Raw genomic sequence first — 17,933 nt, 5'->3', positions numbered from 1 at the left:
GGACCATAGGAAACTCTTAACAAGGCAAAGGTCAGAAAGATTAAAATATAAGAGAAGGAGAAGGAAGGCACTGCCCCTGCATCCTACCTCCATTGTCTCTCATTCTTTTTTATTACCTCCCTTCTGTCCGAGCCCAGCATCATAACCACACCACTAGCTCAGGGAGACCCAACAGCCAGGAAACAGTGTCCAGCCAAACGACAACGGGAACACTGCCAGAGTGTCCAAGGGTCTATCCAACCACAGGAGCTCCATAATCTACAATGCCATTTCCAAAGTCACTCTCATGTGGGAGAGCTGGGAGATACCCACTGTTTTCTCCAATTTAAAAATAATTCAATTGGGTGTAGTGGTGCACACCTATAATCCCAGTGCTTTGGGAGGCTAAGACAGGAGGATCAAAAGCTCAAGGCCAGCCTGGACAATCTAGGGAGACCCTGTCTCAAAGTAAAAAATAAAGAAGGCTGGTAATGTAGCTCAGAATTGGGTACCCCTGGGTTAAATCCCAGTATCACAAAATTAACCAATTAACCAATTAATCAATTAATTAAAAATAAAGGTAATTAAATTGAGGTTTAGAGACTTGAAGTGACTTGCCTGAGGTCATAGAGTAAGCCAAGAAGACTCGGACTTAACCCCGTATTTACTGAATCCAACCCTCTCTCCACTAAACCTCATAATCCTCTAGTTCCAACCGCTCTATTATGTCGTCAGTCTGCTCCCAACTCCTGATCCCTGTTATTATAGACTCAAAATATAATACATCAGTTAATTAGGTATTTCCCTTTGAAACTTTTCTTTTGATGATGGAGAGAGAGAGAGAGGGAATGCATTATCAGCTAGCAGGGGAAAAAAGTCCTGTGAATATCCAGAGGTTAGTGTTTACATTGAAAACAATCTTCTGTGTACAAAGAAAATTGCTTTTAGATAAAAAGAATCACAAAAGAATCAATGATTTACCAATGTTCTCTTTAGGCAGAAAAGTAGGCCAAGGCACCTTACCAAATTTTGACTATCTAGATAAAAATTAAGGGACAGGAAAAAGGAATGTGTAAAAGGGTACCCTGGATATACAAAGCATTCTGGCTCTCATAAACATAAAATGTCGCCTCCCCTTTCCTATTCTATTTTGTATTCAAATACAAAAGGATGCAGAGGAGAATAGAGAGGAGAATACAGGTTGATTCTCCCTTATTTTAAATGGTTGGGATGGGAAATGTTTCATTCGAAATTTTTTAGAGTTGGGAGCATTTGCATAGACTCTACCAGTTGAACCTCCCTGATTAAAACATCCAAAATCCAGAATGCTCCAAAATCTGAAATACTCAGAGCTTTCACATTCGAGGAGCATTTTGGATTTCAGACTTTCAGACGAGAGATGCTCAATCAGAAGTAGAATTTAAGCCAGTGGATGGCCTTCTGTGACTAGCTGCCTGGTTTGTATAAACCTAAACTGTGATCGTGGACACAATTAACTTGAAAAGGATAAGAGGCTTTTTACTGGCCCTGCAGGAGAGGTAATCCACTAGACACTTTAAAGAGCTATTGGTGTGGGAGCTGTGCCACTCCACACATGCCATCTCCCCAGCTTGGCTACTGCTGTGGCCTGCATCCTCTCTGTTCCTGGGCAAACTTGCAAACAGATGGAGAGCAGAAGGCTAGTACCCAAGAAGGAGGATGTTCTATTCATCAAAACCACAGAGAGATCAGGCCCATGTTAATGGGAGTCCACTCAGTTTCCCCAGTGACCAAAAACATTTACCTCCTCATTTATTTATCTATCTACCTATATATGTCTATTTATTTATTTATTTCTGGTGCCAGGGGTTAAACCCAGGGGTACTTAACCACTGAGCCACATCCCTAGGCTTTTTTTATACTTATATTTAGAGACAGGGTCTGGTTGAATTGCTTAGGGCCTCACTAAGTTGCTGGGGCTGGCTTTGAACTCACGATACTCCTGCCTCAACCTCCTGAGCCACTGGAATTACTGAGGTGTGCCACTATGCTTGGCATTTCCTCAGGTACAGGACTGTCTCACAGCCCTAGGTGGTGGACACAGACAGTGCTCAGGAGAGCTCTCAACCAGAAGCACCCACATGTATTTCACAAAGCATTTCATATGTCTTGAACTGAAAGCATCAGGGAAGGTGTCGTTTGCTAAAGAATAAACAACCTAGAGGACAGAGCATGGAGGGATAGATAATATTAGGCTTCAACAAGATATCCCAGAGTCCAAAGAAAATTCCAGGAAAAGAAAGGAAAGGACAGTGAAAGGGGAAAATTAAAAAACAAAACAAAACAAAAAAACAAAAACCTATGCAGGGTGTCTAATCAAGAAGCCATTAAATCCACATCTTATGCTACTTCCCATACAGGACTGGATCTAAATAATTCCTTACAACAGCTCTTCTATCCTATGCCTTTGCTTTTTTAATTAGAAACCTGAAGCTCCCTCTTCTCCAACTTCAATTCATTTTATTTTGCCTAATATTTAGTGAAAAAGAAAGAAGAAGAAAGCCTCTTTATAATATTCTCTCTCCAGGGCAATTACTTGCAGTAATTACTTTACCCTAGGTATTACTTTCTAACTCCTTAACCACTGTGTTATGCACTAAGTTAAAGAAAAGGTGGGAGGGACTCCAGATGCTTTTGAGAAGAGACTAAAGTGAGTTTTTGCAGCTCAGGAGAATAAAAGAAGGGGGATATGGGAAGTATAGGTACTCAGTTCCCCAGCCCAGCTCCAGGCTGAATAGTATACCTACTGCTTTAGGAAGATCCTCCAGTGGCCACCTCTTGGGAGGAGGGGCTGCAAGAAGGCCAAGAGAGGCTATTTCAAACCCTGGTCAGATAAACTTTTCTGCGCTGCAACCTGGGACATGTAGTTCTCTGAGCAGCAGGCAGAGTACAGCCATGTTTGCATTGCCTACAGAGTGTTCAGCTTGATCTCTGCCTGTCCTGTGATAGCAAATATGGATCAGATGCGTTTTCCAAAAACGTGAAATCCATTTTCTCTGTAAATGCAAACTGAAAAGAAGGCAATGAAACAGGGAAAGATTCACGTAAGTGCAGGGAACTTGAAAGGGGACCTTGAAATGTCATTTCTAGATGTTCTGCGTTTATGGATGACAGGTTCTCTAGAGAAGGGAAGAGAAGAGAAGGAGAGTGAATGAGAAAGCAGTTTGTGTGTGCCTCAGTGTGAGACCCAGGAGTGCAGGTGTCTGCACGCATGACTTCGTATCTTTGATTTGTTAACCATCAATCTTTAGAGAGGAAGTTGAGCATGAGGAAGAGCTTAGCCTTGAATTCTGACTCAACCACTCACATCTGTGTGACCTGGGGTGAGTTACTTGGCCTCTCCGTGCCCCCATTTCCTATAAGGCAGGAATATTATTATTCAACCCAAAGGCTGTTATGAAAACTGAGATAACATCTGAAAGGGCTTAGGATGATATCTGGCACACAGTACAAATACCACACAAGGGTTAGGTTATGTGCTGGCTTTTTATTCAGAAGTTAACTGCCTGCCTTTCCCTCATCCACAGGACCTCTCACCCCAGGGCATGACATTTTAAGTCTTTCCCAGAGTTGATGATGGATGGTAGTGATAGATGGACAACTGATAAACCCACCTGCTGTTTGAGAGGAATAAATACATCACAATGGGAGGAGTCCTAGCGCAGTGGTAGAGTGCTTGCCTAGCATGTGTGAGGGTTCGATTCTCAGCACCGCATAAAATAAAGTCCATTGACAACTAAAAAATTAAAAAAAAAAAAACGGGTAAAATAGTCACTAGAATAAAGAAAGACAATAGGAAGCTCTTTGGTTGAACATGCTGAATTCTAGACATTAAGAGGAGAAAAAGGTGGAGGAGTCAGGAGAAAGGTCATCACAAACAATGAGCCCACAAGAAAAAAACAGAGGAGAAAGAAAACCTGGGAAACTGATCAGGTTAGTAGGGGAGGGGAAAGGAGGCTGAGCAACTGAAGAGTCAAAGCCGAATGTCCTTGGGAGGACTTGACTGAAACATTAGAGAGAAGCTGCCCAGCATGAGGGAAGCCAAAGAGGTAGGAGCTAAGTCTGCAAAGTGCAACCGGTCTTGCAAAGCTGAACTGCCTTCTGAAGAAGTGGGCAGGGAGGGTCTGGGATGCAAGAATTTCTGAAGCAGTCAAGACAGGGTTGATGGGGGCGGAAAGTCCAAGTTCTGAACAGAAGAAAGGGAGACAGCCATGTCTTAGGGGCCCATGGACTGCAGTATGGTGCCTTCGGCTGTGAGGGAGGTGGCTGACAGGAGGGGAGGGCTACCAGAGAGCAGGTCATGTGACTGGGTAAAGGGAAAGCACTAGGCTGTCTGCCTCCCAGGGCAGCTTGCTCAGGGAAGCTCCAAGCTCCGCAAGACTCAGAGCCTTTGCTGATATCACTGCTACCCTATACGAAGTTCCTTGAAGTAAAACAACAAAATCAGAAAAGGGGAGATCTGTCTTTCATAGCTGCTAGCAATTCCTGAGACACACACAGGCAACAAGACCCTAATCGATATTACCTTGACCTTAGCCTCTAGAACTGAACAAGATTTTTAACATTCAGTTAAAAATCTAGGAGGCTGGGGATGTGGCTCAAGCGGTAGCACGCTCACCTGGCATGCATGCGGCCTGGGTTCAATCCTCAGCACCACATACAAACAAAGATGTTGTGTCTGACGAAAACTAAAAAATAAATATTAAAAATTCTCTCTCTCTCTCTTAAAAAATTTTTTTTTAAAAAATCTAGGGCTGGGATATAGCTCAGTTGGTAGAGTGCTTGCCTTGCGTGCACAAGGCCCTGGGTTCTAATCCCAAGCACCATAAAAAAAAAAATCTAGAATGAAGCCTGGTTCAAATTCTATCCCATTATTTAATAATGTGTCATCTCATATGTCATCTTATATAAATTGCAAAACTTCTCTAAGCCTCACTTTTCTCGTCTATCAAACTAATGTCATAATATAGGCTGAATGTTCCTTATCCAAAATGCTTGGGACCAAAAGCATTTTGGATTTGGGTTTTTTTTTTTTTTTTTAATATTGTACATACATAAGATATCTTGGCGAAGGAACCCAAGTATAAAGAGAAAATTCATTTGTGCTTCATATCTTTGTAAACATAGTCAATGTAATAACATACAGTATTTTTAGTGCATCATCATTTTGACTGTTACCCATTACACAAGGTCAAGTATGGGATTTTCCACTTGGGTCATCGTATTGGCACTCAAAAAATTTCAAATTTTGGAGCATTTTGGACTTCTGGGATTCAGATTAGCAATGCTCAATCTCTAATACTATATCATAGAAAAAATGGTGAAATTTATATGGGAACACAGTTTCCGATTAATAGGCACATTTATTAAATGTTGACTAAACTAATGTCTTTATAATTACTATCTTCAGGGTGCCAGGGGATTGGAACAATGGGTACTCCTTGAGTGCCCCCAATTCTCCAAGCCATCTGCACTTGGTGCCTGGGCGAAGCTAGCACTAGTTATGCAATTGCTTGCCTTACCTACCATCTCCAGGCACAATCACACCACCTCCAGCCTACAGCTGGTCCCTGCACTGTGCATTCAGAGGAAAGTTGCGCAAGTGCTTCAAAAAGGGAAGACATCATAAATGCATAAGGCGGCTGGCACTGGTTGTCCTGGAGGTTTACTCCTATGCCTGCACCAATGTTCACACCCGTTCTACAGAAGAGCTACAGAGGACTTCAGAGGCTAGCACGTGTGGGTTCCAGGTGAGAGTACGGGAAGCCACAGGAATAGCTGAGCAGGAGTAATTAGGAACAGGAAGGAGTGAAGGGCTCAATAACATTGCCTGATCCTTTTTTAAGCTACATAGTAAATGGGAGATGCTCATGTTTCCATTGTTCCACACCATTCCCCGGCAGCCTAGAGAAGACCTCGAGGTGTTGGTAGAAGAGTTAGGCTAGGAGATGTGGGGATCGTCAGAATGCCAGATTATCACTAGACCCAGACCACTTAGAGACCTTGTAATGATTACTGCTGAAGCTAAGAGAAAAACAGAATAAGGGGCAGGCAAACTATGATTACAGATCCCCGACAGCAAAAAGAAGCAGCCTTGGGACTCCTTCTCCTTAGAGAAAGGTTGATGAGCTGCCAGGAGTGCTGGTGATTCCAGGGAAGAAAGAAGAAAAAAATGCACCCATGCAAATTCCCATCAGAGCTTTAGTTGGTACCTGCAGAGAGGTAAGAGCCACAATAGTTCTGTTCTGCCAAAAACACATGATGATGAAACTGAAAGAAAGCATCCAAAAGAGGTAACACAATGGGACTTTCTACAAACCACCTAAATTTGTTAAAATCCTAAAGCACTTCTCAAAATCAACAGGGCAAAGAAAAGACACTTCTAAAAGATCATTCAGAATCATTGGGATCTATCCTCTCCTTGTCAATGGTTTTCTGTTTGGTCTGTTTCTGAAGCTTTCCAAGGGATAACCTTCATAAATAGATTTGCTCACACATCTCCACACCTAATACTCAAATCCCAGGAAGTAAAGAAAGATCTTCCAGACCCAAAGAAAACCAGGTTCTGTACAGGTTCAAGTACCCTAAGAGTCACCTCTCCCTTCTTCAAGGGAAAGCCCCAGTGTGTCAAGAAAGAATCTGAGCTGGAGTTAAATCTCAGCTCTGTGACAGTGGACAATCTGAGCCTGAGTGTGAAAATGAGTATCATAATAATTCCCTTTGTAGGATTGCTATTGTGATTAAATAAGGTCACATACGGAAAGCACAGTGCTGAGCACATGACCCTTGAAATAGCAGCTATTGCTGATTATGACAACTACCTTAGACCTTAAATATCATTCCCACAACTAAGCTTGTAGACACTCCGCTGTCTTGGATGTACTGTTTGCATGTGGACATTGATGAAGGTTCCCTATAACTATCAGTTTGTTTGCAAATTAATTTCCTTAGCAAATTTCCCATTATGGAAGGTATTCACAGAGAAGCAGATCGCCCCTAATATCAAGGAAGAAATTAATGGATTAGGAGGGAATGCAGAACATTTGACCCCTGAATCCCCTGTTATAGACATGTAGTCTACACCTTTATTCACAGGAGCAACTCTCAGTTAAGAATCCACCTGTCATTTAAGATGCCCAGAAAAGGACAAGGTAATAGATCTGTGTCACTTCTAGAGGGATAAGAATCAAGCAAGTGAAACCATTCCCTTCAGCTTATGTGTCATGAAGTTTCAAAAGTCAACCAATAAACTAGGGAGTCTTAAAAGTCCATTTGTGAATTCAATTTATTAACTCACCCATCATGGTCTTAAAAAGGATGACACAAGGGAGCGATTGTGTTTTGCACAGGTGTGGGCAGTGGGTGGCATGGGGTTGCACTCACAAAAATCCTTTACCCCCTCAGCCCCTCCCCCCAGCCTCCTGGACCATTCTTAATCAGGGTTGCAATGAGCTTCTGTCCAGCTTGTAGAGAGAGTTTCACCTTCAGACTGAGGAGAAATGGCAAAGAGAGAGGCACAGAGAGCCCAGAGTTAACTGCTTATGGTTAACAGGCCTGAAGAAAAGAAGGCCCAAGTAACCTGGAAAGCTAATGACAGATAGATAGAATGATTAATGCCTAACACACTTCCCCACCCACCCACCTTTCTCCTTGCTGCAGAATAGTGATTTTAGGGCTGTACACAAGACAGATAAGGAAAAATAGAAGCTGTATGCCCAGTCTAGTTGAAAAAAAAGGCCCTTCCCTGTCCCTGCCCTATTAAATTATGTGCTCGATACTACAGAGTGAGATCACAGGAGGCTTCAGGCTAAGGGCGTTTCTCAAATCATAGTAGACCTGCGTCAGAAGCAATTGGGATAGGTGTGAACGACAAATACTTAGGCCTACCCAAGTCTACAGGAGGCCCAGAAGGCCACATATTGGATAAACTGTCCGTGTGTTTGTGATTCTCAAACACATTAGAAGGCTGACTATTGCTGCCTTAGAACCAATCTCCCAAGCAGGTTGCTTATCATCAAGGAGACATGAACGTTTGACTACGGCCGCACATTAAAAAATATTACCACTTATATTTTATTTATATTTATTTTGATTTCTCCCTTTTAAAAAATCTCTACTTGATCCAATCTTGTACAAAATATTTACTATAAAAGCATACATACACACATTATAGGGATGTATATAAACGGCACATACTGGATAGGATTTTGCAACCAAGCTGCAACATCATCCTCTGGAACAACAAGTGAGCAAGGCTTGGTCTCTTCCAAGAGCAGCTCCGAGCTATTACTAGTCAATGAGTGGCTAAGAGGAGAACTGGAGGGTTCTGTCCTCTGACTTTATCTCAGTCTTGGATTAAGAGGGAAACAAAGAAGCCCAGGAGGGAAAGCCTGAGTTGGATTTGCTGCCTTGAGCACCCAGTTTACCACCCACTCACATTCCTTCTTCACCATGGCTGGTAGGAGGATGGGATTTCTCTCAGCAGGAAGCAGGAAAGCTGGAGAATGAAATCTACCGCCCATCCTGCCAGTTGTCCTAACCTAAATCCCAACTATGGCGTCAGCAGAGAGTAGTTTTCTGAGCTATATTTAACATCCCCCTTTCTCATGCAGAAAAGAAGAAATGCTAGGGTAGGAGAAACACAGAGCAGGTGATGGTTACACCTGCAGACAGTTCTGCTGACAGCAACAGAAGCAGCCAGGACTGCCGAAGGAAGGAGCTGGGAACACGGGCAGGAGGGTGAGGACTTGAGCACCCACGTGCTTCTCTACCCTGCCTCAAAAGTCAGAGCTTAGGCCAGCTGGAAAAAAGGTTTTGCTCTATTATTCAGAAGCTATACGTGCTGTCTTCCACAAGACAGTGTGTTCCCTAAGCATGTGGATCAGAGAAAGGGGGAACATCTGACAGGTGTTCACCAATCAGACCATCTCCATGACCATGCAAAGTCCAAAGATTAATAGATACAAAAAGGACTAACCTTTAGTCCTCTACCTGAGCCAGTCCCAGAATCCCATGATTATAGAATGTTAGAGCTAGCAAAATGCCTTACATTGCTGTTCACCGACTCATTGACTCATTCAACAAATATTTGAGTATCTGTCATGTGCCAGGTACTGTGCTGAGCACCGAGTAGACACTCAACAAAACAAAACCAACCCCTGCTCTCCTGAAATCTAAGGACTACTAAGGAAAACAAGGACCAAGTCAGCAAAAAAAATACAATTACAATATGCAATTAGTACTAAGAAAATAAAAATAAATACAGGTGACAAAAGGCAGTCTGAGCAATGTTCACTCCCAGATGAGAAAACTGAGGCTGTGGAGCTTTGGCTGGGAATCACTAACACAGGAGGCCGAACTCTGGTCTCACTCTCCACCTCACTCTCTCTGCACCACGCCATTAACAGTATTCTTCTTGGGGTCTGAAGAACAAGGACCTCTGGGGTCCCTTTTGGAGTTATTTACCATTACATGATCACTGCAGCATTCGATCAAAGTGAGCCTTGCTGAGATGGGGCCAAGCAGCCCCAGGCGCATGCTCCACACAGCATCCTCTTGCTGCCAGGGGCTGGGGAAGCTTGACCACAAGCCCACTCCTCTGGGCTCCTCACCCCACTCTAAAGGCAGCTGTCACTCCCCAGAAGAGCAAGAACCATAGTTTATGTGACTAGCTTCCCCTGGCAACTTAGAAGGCAAATAACATCTCTCCTAGGCTTGTTTGTGGCCCGTCTTAACTAGATTCTCAGATCTCTCAGTTCTATCTCAAAACACACTTTCCAGGTGCTTAACAGGCTTACCCCAAATCTGCTGCTTGCTGCTGCCAATAATAAAAACTAGAATTTACTGAGCACTTACCATGTGCCAGTCACAGTGCTAAGCCCATTTTTTTAGCTCATTTTGATCCCCACAACTTTTTAAAAGTAGGTGTAATTATCTCCATTTTTCAGAAAGGAAATAGATTCTGAGGATAAAATGATTCTGCAGAGGCACCATAACTAGTAAGCGGGAAGCCAGAATTTAAACTCAGGTTTTTCATTTTTCAAAGCATTCCTGATTTCCAAACAGCCATTAATGAGACAACGTTGTCCCTGTCACTAGCACCATATCAAGGATCAGAGAATCTCTCCATCCGCCACTGTGTTGAGCCCCACTGTGTGTGAGGCAGACCTGCAGCCAGTACCCGAAATATCATCTAAGCAGAGGAAGGACTCAAGTCTCTGCCCAGGACCCTCAGAACTTCTGCCCCGAGAATCCCCGGGGAGAGAACTCTTGTCAATTGATGGCTACAGGATCCTGGGCATTGATGCCTGTACCTCCTGTGTGTGTATGATAGAGACAGTGGCAAAAATGAGATCAAGTCACCTTCCACCTCCAGCCCCGACCTACCTTTGAAATCCACTTAGCCTCTCATTCATTTGTCCATCTTTTCTTTTTATTATTGCTGTTTCTCTTCACATCCCCCCAAAACAAACAAAAAAACATCTGCCCAGAAGTTTGCACATCCCTCTCTCTCAAAGGCCTGCCAGCTTCAGATTTAACTCTGATCCAGGGGCGAGAACCTGTTTTTCCTCCAGGAACTCTCCCCTCTCTGCTTGTCACCAAGGCCAAGGAACAGCACAGATAGTAAGGAGCTATAGTAGCACAATTCTGCCAGGTATCAGCACTTGCCCTAGGACAAAGTGTCCCACACCCGGCTTATGCTCACCGCTCCACAGAAGCCTGTTCCAAACTCTGAGAAAGAGGAGATTTAAGGGGTGACCCACCAAGTCAACAACCCCAAAGACCCCACTCTTAGGTCCCTCTTAGTGGAAGGAATTATCCATGCCCCCCAAAGACCCATCCCAGGCAGGAAACACCATTCTCTACAGCACCATTTTCTTGGGTCTAAGTTCTTTACCTAAGACATTCACCATGAAAGAAGAAAGAAAAGCTGCCACTCGGCTGCCCAGCTAGGAAGGACCCAGTGAACCAAGTCCCCTTCTAGAAGGGCACACAGTCACACAGAGACTAAATCTCCCAGTCAGCAGCCCATCCAGCCTCCCCCTCAACCTAACCCTTCAGTATCCCTCTTGGGCACCTGTCACTTAGCAAGGACCTACTGTATCTCCAAACATAGAAACCAAGCCCCAAAGCACTCTTGCCTCAGTGAAGAGCCCCAGGCCATCCCAACCCTAACCTCCAGGGCCCTCTGCCACCTACTTGACTCGCAGAAAGGCCAGCTTCTTCCTCAGGGAGGAGACGTGGTACTGACAAGCCTGCTTGACAGCTGTGCTGCACGAGACGCTCTCGGAGTGCAGATTCTGCACCATGTTGGGTTCAGAGGAGGGCCGGCAACATGGTAGCAGGGACCTCGAGGGCTGGGGGCTCACTCTGGGGCTGCATAGAGTCTCGGAAGCTTCCCCAGCTGTGCTCAGTAGGCTCCTGCCCAGGAGCTCTCCCCGCCCTGTCGTCCCATATAAAATGTGGGCAGGCAGAGGACCCCAAGAGGGATAGCCTGGTGCTCTGTGCTACCAGGATCCCCTCTGCCTTGGACCCGAATCATAGTTCCAAGCAGATCCCTTCTCCATCTTTCCACATCTGGCAGGGCTCTGGGCACTTGGCGAGCTTCTGCACTTTCTCTATCCACAGACAGGGAGGATGGAGCTGTACCCGCATGTGATGTCAGCTGCTGGAGCTGGAGGTGGGGGAGCAGCAGGCACTGCTCCCAGAGGGTTTGCTACTTGGCTCCTTCCTCATAGTGAGGGAGGGATCACCTGAGTGAACGTGGGGCCACCGGGAATTCAGTGGCCAGGCAGGTAGATGGAGCTAGAGCGCTCTAGAAATATGCTTTTGGGGACAATTTCTGGGATAGGACAAGCAGAATAGAAAACACATCTGTCTCCCTATACTAGGATGCTGTGTATTCCAGTGGCCAGACCTGAGTTGGAGGTGGCAGGCTCATGCCTGACTTCAGCTCCTGAGCTCGCTCTGACCTCAGGCACCACTACCCTGGCTCCTCCAGTTGTTCAATCAAAAGTTCCACACACAATTGCTTTCTCTGTGCCAGCTACAAGGGGAGTACTTTCTGTCCTCCGGGTCTTCTCAGCTACAGGGGAAACAAGTGAGGAAAGCAAAGAGCCACATTGCAAGGTGAGAGCCGCAACCAAACGAACCCCAGTCTAAAAATAAAACCTATAAAACTCAGCTTGCCATTCCATCCCAACCACAAAGAACCAGGGAGGGTTCCAGAAAGACAGTCAGATGGGGAATGTCTCTTAAGGTCATCACAGAAAAGATGTAACCAAAAATAAATTAGTTATAACCAACCTTTAGACTACTCCCATTCCACCTTCCCTGATGATCTCACTTCCTATTACCCAGGGAAAATAGAACCTGCAGCCTCTCACCTCACCTGCCAACCACAGCACCATGAATTCACCTGCCTGCCCACTCATTCTTATCTCCTATTCCAGGGAGATCCTCCCTTTTCCCGTGGTCTGGATCTATCCTGGCCTCCCCTAAAACCCTTCTTTCTTATCTTTCTATAAGGGACATTACCCAGCTGAGAATGTGGGAAACTTAGGACTCGGCTCTGAAGGCCTCTCTCCCCGCCCCATATACCACATATCCAACTTATCACCAAGTCCTGGACATCTAATCTCCTAAACATGCCTTTTCGTTTGTTTCTTTGCAGTGCTGAGGATCAAACCCAGGGCATGGAGCAGACTCGGCAAGCTCCCTACCACTGAGCCACACCGGCAGCCCCAAACAAGTATTTTCAGATCTGTCTCCTGAGCATCAGAGTACAGCCAACTACCTGGTGTCTCTCTCCATTTGCATATTCCATGGGGGAGTTTACACTCTACGTGTCTAAATTAAACTCACTGACACCCTTGCTCTTCAAATTCTTCCTCCTTTGCCAAAAAAATTAATAAAAATGCAAGCACATCATAATAATAGCCATGGGCCAGGCCTTATTATATTCTAATCATTATACACACAACACATGCGGCTCTCTCAATAACCCTGTAAGGTGTAAGATATTATCATACCCATTTTAAGGATGAGAATGAGGCACAGAGAGATCAACTGACTGTCCGAGATCATACTGCCTGTGGCAGAGCCACAGTCACAACCTAGGCAGGCACAGATCCTGCAGACTGTGTGGCTTTGTCGTTGTTGTTGCTGCGGCTGCTGCTGTTTGCCTAAGCTCAAAATCCTAGGTTCATCTGGATGTCTGGATGATCTCTCCAACCTGGATGTCCATCAGTCCTGTCAAATCTGCCTCCCAGGTTTTTGATGGGTTCCTCCTTTTCTGTCCTCACTACCATAATTCAAGACATGCTCGTCTGGTCTCAGCTTCAATGTAGCAGTAAGCCCTCCTCACCCCGCTCAGTACTTGCTACACTCGATCACCCTCTTTCATCTTCTTGATAGCATTTATTATTAATTGATGTTTTCTTATTTGTTTATCATCTCTTTTTCCATGAGAAGGCCAGAACCATGAAGGAGCCTGGATTTCCTGTTCATAGATGTTCCCCAAGGCCTATAGAGTGAAGAACATGTCGTAGCTGCTCAATAAACATGTATTAAACAAGAAAATAGAGAGTAAACCAGGACCAGTTTCAACTTCATATATTTGCTTTCAGTATTTATCCCCAAAATTCACCTCCTTCACTGGAACCAACGTGATTTTTCTCACAAAAATATCTGTGAGTGAGCTGATGCTCTTGACTGAATATCTGCCCATCCTCCCACCAAATTCACGGTGCAATTCTAAACTCCAATGTGATGGCATTAGGAGATGGGGGCATTTGCCGGTAAGGAGGTCAGGAGGGTGGAGCCTTTGTAATTGGGATGAGTGACCCAAGAAAAGCTGAGATCTGAGTTGCTCTTTTTGCCATGAGGACATACAGAGAAGATGCCTGTCTATGAAGAAAACAGGGCTTCAGACTCTGAATCTGCCACCACCTTGACCTTGGACTTCCCAGCCTCCAGAAGTACAAAAAATAAATTGTATTATTTATAAGCCACCCATCCACAGTATTCTATCACTGCAGCCTGAAAGGACTCAAACACCTGGGTTCATCTTTTCTCCTAGTCTCTTACTGCTTTCCTATCATCAACAAGGAACATGGCACAATCCAGGACATGGCAAGATCAAACCTGCCTACCTGGTCAAAAACTCCTTTCTGGCCATTCGCTAGCTCCCTGCTCCTAGGACACAATGCTGCGATGATACCTAAATGTTTGCGCTCACTGGAGTACGGCCTGCTTTCTCACGCCCCCATGCTTATGTATGTCCTGTTCCCTCGCCTGGGAATGCTCTCCTTGTGACACTCCTACTCATTTTGCAGCTCTCAGCTCAAGCACCACCCTCCAGAATCTTTCTGGATACCCTCCCTCCCACCCAGCACCCCCCACCTGCCTCGACCCCAGCAGTGTAGCTTAGTCCTAGCTTAGCCTTAGTCCTGGGCAGGTTCCTCAACTTCCCCAGCCTCAGCCTCCTAAACTCCAATATGGAGACAGCATCTGCTTGACAACCCTGTTAAAAAAATTATATTAAGAAAATGTATCAACAATAAACACTTCTATTATGTATTTTATAATGCACCAATAAACAGAAAGAAAAAGTATGTAAGATTCATTACACAGGGTTTGGCACATAGGAAACATTTTGTAAAAAATTCTTTAGTTTTATTACCGTACAAATAATTCTGTGTCAATTACTACATTGTTATACTTGTTTGTTTGCATGTGTATCTCACCAAAAAAGAGAAAAGCTCTTGAGGGAAAACAACATTCCTTAGTCCATTTTTCCAATGTCTGCCTGACATTTGCAAGTGCTCAATATTCTAGCCATTCTCTCCACTTCCTTGAGGACAGAAGAAGGTAGGTCTGCTAAGTTACCACTTATTAAGCAACTACTAAGTGCCAAGCACTTTACATTTTTTTTTAATTTATTCTTTACAAGAAGACATGACAGACAACAGACTTTTACAAATGATGAAACAGTTTGAATAAAGCTAAGTAAATTGCTTTTTAAAAAATGTGCAATTAAAAAAATGCACTGTTAGAGATGTAGAACTTAGTAGTAAAACACCTGCTTTGCATGTGTAAGACCCTGGGTTCAATCTCCAGTGCTGCAATAAATAAATAAATGGATAAATAAAATTAAGATACACAGTTAATAAGCAACAAAGAAGGTACTCAAACGAACTCTGACTGTGAGGCATTTGCTCTTGCCAATACGGCAGTACCTATCAGCAGCCAGCAAGTGTCCACTCAACTCCCAGCCTGGGCTCTGCTGAGCTCCCCTGTATCCTGTAGACATTTCCTGGAGGTTTGTAGCACACAAGCCTGCAAGCAGGAACAGGTGTGTGGATGTGTGCTCTGGGCCTGGGGACAGGAGCAGGGGCCCTGCCTTTGGATTCATATGCACACACCCGCTTCCAGGTCTCAGCTGTCAACTCCTCAAAGGCTTCCCAGTCAACCGAGACCACATTAATGTCGAAACTAACCTGGTGTACACAAAAGCTCCTTAGTAAAACAGCTCCTTTTTCTACAGTCTTCCTTTGTTCATAAGTTTCTGTCACTGGGAAATGAGTGCTTGAGAAACCTTAATTGGTCCAGCTTGGGTTGAACCTGGGAGATAGTGTTTTAGTTTGCCCCTGGCTTCACCTTGAAGCATGAAAATGGATTAGAGTTCTGTATTCCACAGTGCACGCACTCACCACTACCTCCCCTACCCTCACGGTTTCAAAGATTTGCCTTCAGGACAGAAGATGGATGTGAATGAGGGAAAAAAATTTCCAAGAAGTCCTTAAGTTTTACCTACTGCTAATCGGTATTGTCGTCATGTGCTACATTAGGCTCCCATAAGATTATATAATGGAGAATGAAGAGTAATTTAAAATCAAAACAGCAGCAAAAAAAAAAAAATTATATAGCCTAAGTCAGGCATGGTGGCCTGTACTCTCAGCTACAGGAAGCTGAGACAGGAGGATCACAAGTTCGAGGCCAGCCTCAGCAATTTAGGTAAGATCCTGTCTCAAACTAAAAAGAGCTGTGGATATAACTCAGTGATAAAGCACCCTTAGGTTCAGCCCCCAGTAAAGCAAAATAATGAAATATAGAAAGGGCTGGGGATATAGCTCAGTGGCAAAACACTTGCCTAGCAATTATGAGGCCCTGACTTCAATCCCTAGTTTAAAAAAAAAAAATCTACAGCCTAGGGACATTGCAGCCATCTTAGTTCAAGTACACTCTACTTGATGTTCACACAATGAGGAAATCACCTAACAGCCAGCGCATTGTTAAGCAATGCATGTCTAGGGTAGCTATTTGTCTCTAAATATTGCAGCTATCCTGAACCCTAAGCAAAGACAAGAAAAAGAAAAATCAATGCTTTATTACACCAGCTGAAAGGACTGCAATTTTGATCTTTAAAGCATAAGAAATCAATGTTAATTGTTTGCCTGCTTTATGAGATGACCTTTCATCAAGTAACTGATCACGTGCTTCGAAGTATTAGAAGCAACTGCAGAAAGAGTCCACAATAACTACCTCATTATTGGATAATATTAGCTCCCCCTACCCCTCAGGACAGTGGCAAAGAATAAATGAGATCACAGAAAGACCTCAGCAGTGTAGGAAACGCTGTCATTAATGAAAGGGTACACTGTCAAAGGGGCCCCCAGGGAGGAGCCTGGCCAGATCCCCACCTCTGCAGAAGATCTCCCCAGAGTCAGGTTATCAAGGTTATCACCACTTGCCTGGGACTGGGACATCACAGGGCAACTTCCCAAATGCTCCAGAGAACTTTAAATTGGGTGGGAATATCTTAGAGAAGAAGTGGATGCTGAGGCTGGTGACGATGGAGCTCTGGGAACTTGTTCTCTCCAGAAGAAATGTACTGGCTGAGAAGAGAAAAGACTAAATCCAGAGAGGCACGAACCATCCAGGAGTTTCTGAGGTGGGCGGTGTCCACAGGGGCCACTTTGGGAAGCGCAGTTCTCACCTCCCTCATACTGCCAGAGCCAGCTGAGGCAAAACACCCTCATCCACCAGGAAGAGTGTGTGGGACTGAGTGGGCTGGGGATGGGAAGGGACAGGATGGAAACCCAGAAGCCTTTTCCAGGAAGAGATTTAGAGGAAAGAATCTTTTATTTTGGAGGAGTGAGTAGTCAATGTAGAGTTCCAAATAGCCATCAAAAGGCAGAGCGCTCTCTAACTGGCAGTCAAGTCCCACAATGCAAGACGGATTGACTCGGACAAAGTAGATGAGGGTAGGTGCATTCAGCACTTTCTCTGCAGTGCCTCAAAAAAAGCAGCAGAAAAATAGGAAATGTTGGTCAGCAACTCGAAGGCTGAGGCAGGAGGATTGCAAGTTTGAGACCCGCCTTCACAATTTAGTGAGACCCTTCTCAAAATAAAAACAAAAAGTATTGGGAATGTAACTGAGAGATGACACGCCCTTGGGTTCAATCCTCAGGAAAGAGAAATAAAGGAGGGAGGGATAGAGGGAGGGAGGGAGGAAGAGAGAGAAGGAGGGAGGAAGGGAGGAAGGAAGGAGATAAGAAAAGAAGGAAGGAAGAAAAGGAAGTGGGGCGAAGGGTTGGCCACAGGGTGCCAGTCAGAAATGACTGGTGTGCAAGCACAGGGAAGGAAGTTGTGCTGGGGACTGCCGGGGTTCCTTCTCAATTTGAGTACAGTTTTTGAAATCCAAAAAGTCTTTTAAAAAGAGAGTGTAGGCTTCTCTGGGGGAGAGAACAAACTGCTCCCAGATCTCAACTGGGTAAGCATTTTGATAAGAATAATTCATCTTTGTCCTTTGGGGGCCCCATGTCTCCATACATACTCCCTCCAAATTGATGAACTGAACCATTCATTTTGGTTAATAATGGGTATAAAATTAAGAACTAAGGCAGAATTCA

General features: G+C 44.5%; 1 protein-coding gene across 23 annotated transcripts in view; it reads right to left on the bottom strand.

Moving 5' to 3' along the window:
• Gramd1b (GRAM domain containing 1B) overlaps positions 1-17,933 on the bottom strand; it is a 273,207-nt gene that overhangs the window by 140,738 nt on the left and 114,536 nt on the right. Inside the window, exon 1 of one of the 23 annotated variants that reach the window (XM_078047207.1) lies at positions 11,218-11,238. The exons of 21 other annotated variants lie outside the window; for them this stretch is intronic. Coding sequence is in view for 1 of the 2 variants with exons in the window: in XM_078047220.1 (XP_077903346.1) it covers positions 16,841-16,916 (76 nt within the window). In the remaining variant the exon portion in view is untranslated. Of the gene's footprint in view, positions 1-11,217; positions 11,239-14,661; positions 16,917-17,933 lie in introns of those variants that run through there. One more of the 23 variants, XM_078047220.1, reaches the window with a different exon arrangement.

This window comes from Ictidomys tridecemlineatus, chromosome 4 (assembly GCF_052094955.1).
Source record: "Ictidomys tridecemlineatus isolate mIctTri1 chromosome 4, mIctTri1.hap1, whole genome shotgun sequence".
Lineage (NCBI taxonomy): Eukaryota > Metazoa > Chordata > Mammalia > Rodentia > Sciuridae > Ictidomys > Ictidomys tridecemlineatus.
Note: the sequence above shows the minus strand (reverse complement) of the source record. Positions and strands in the feature narration are given on the sequence as shown.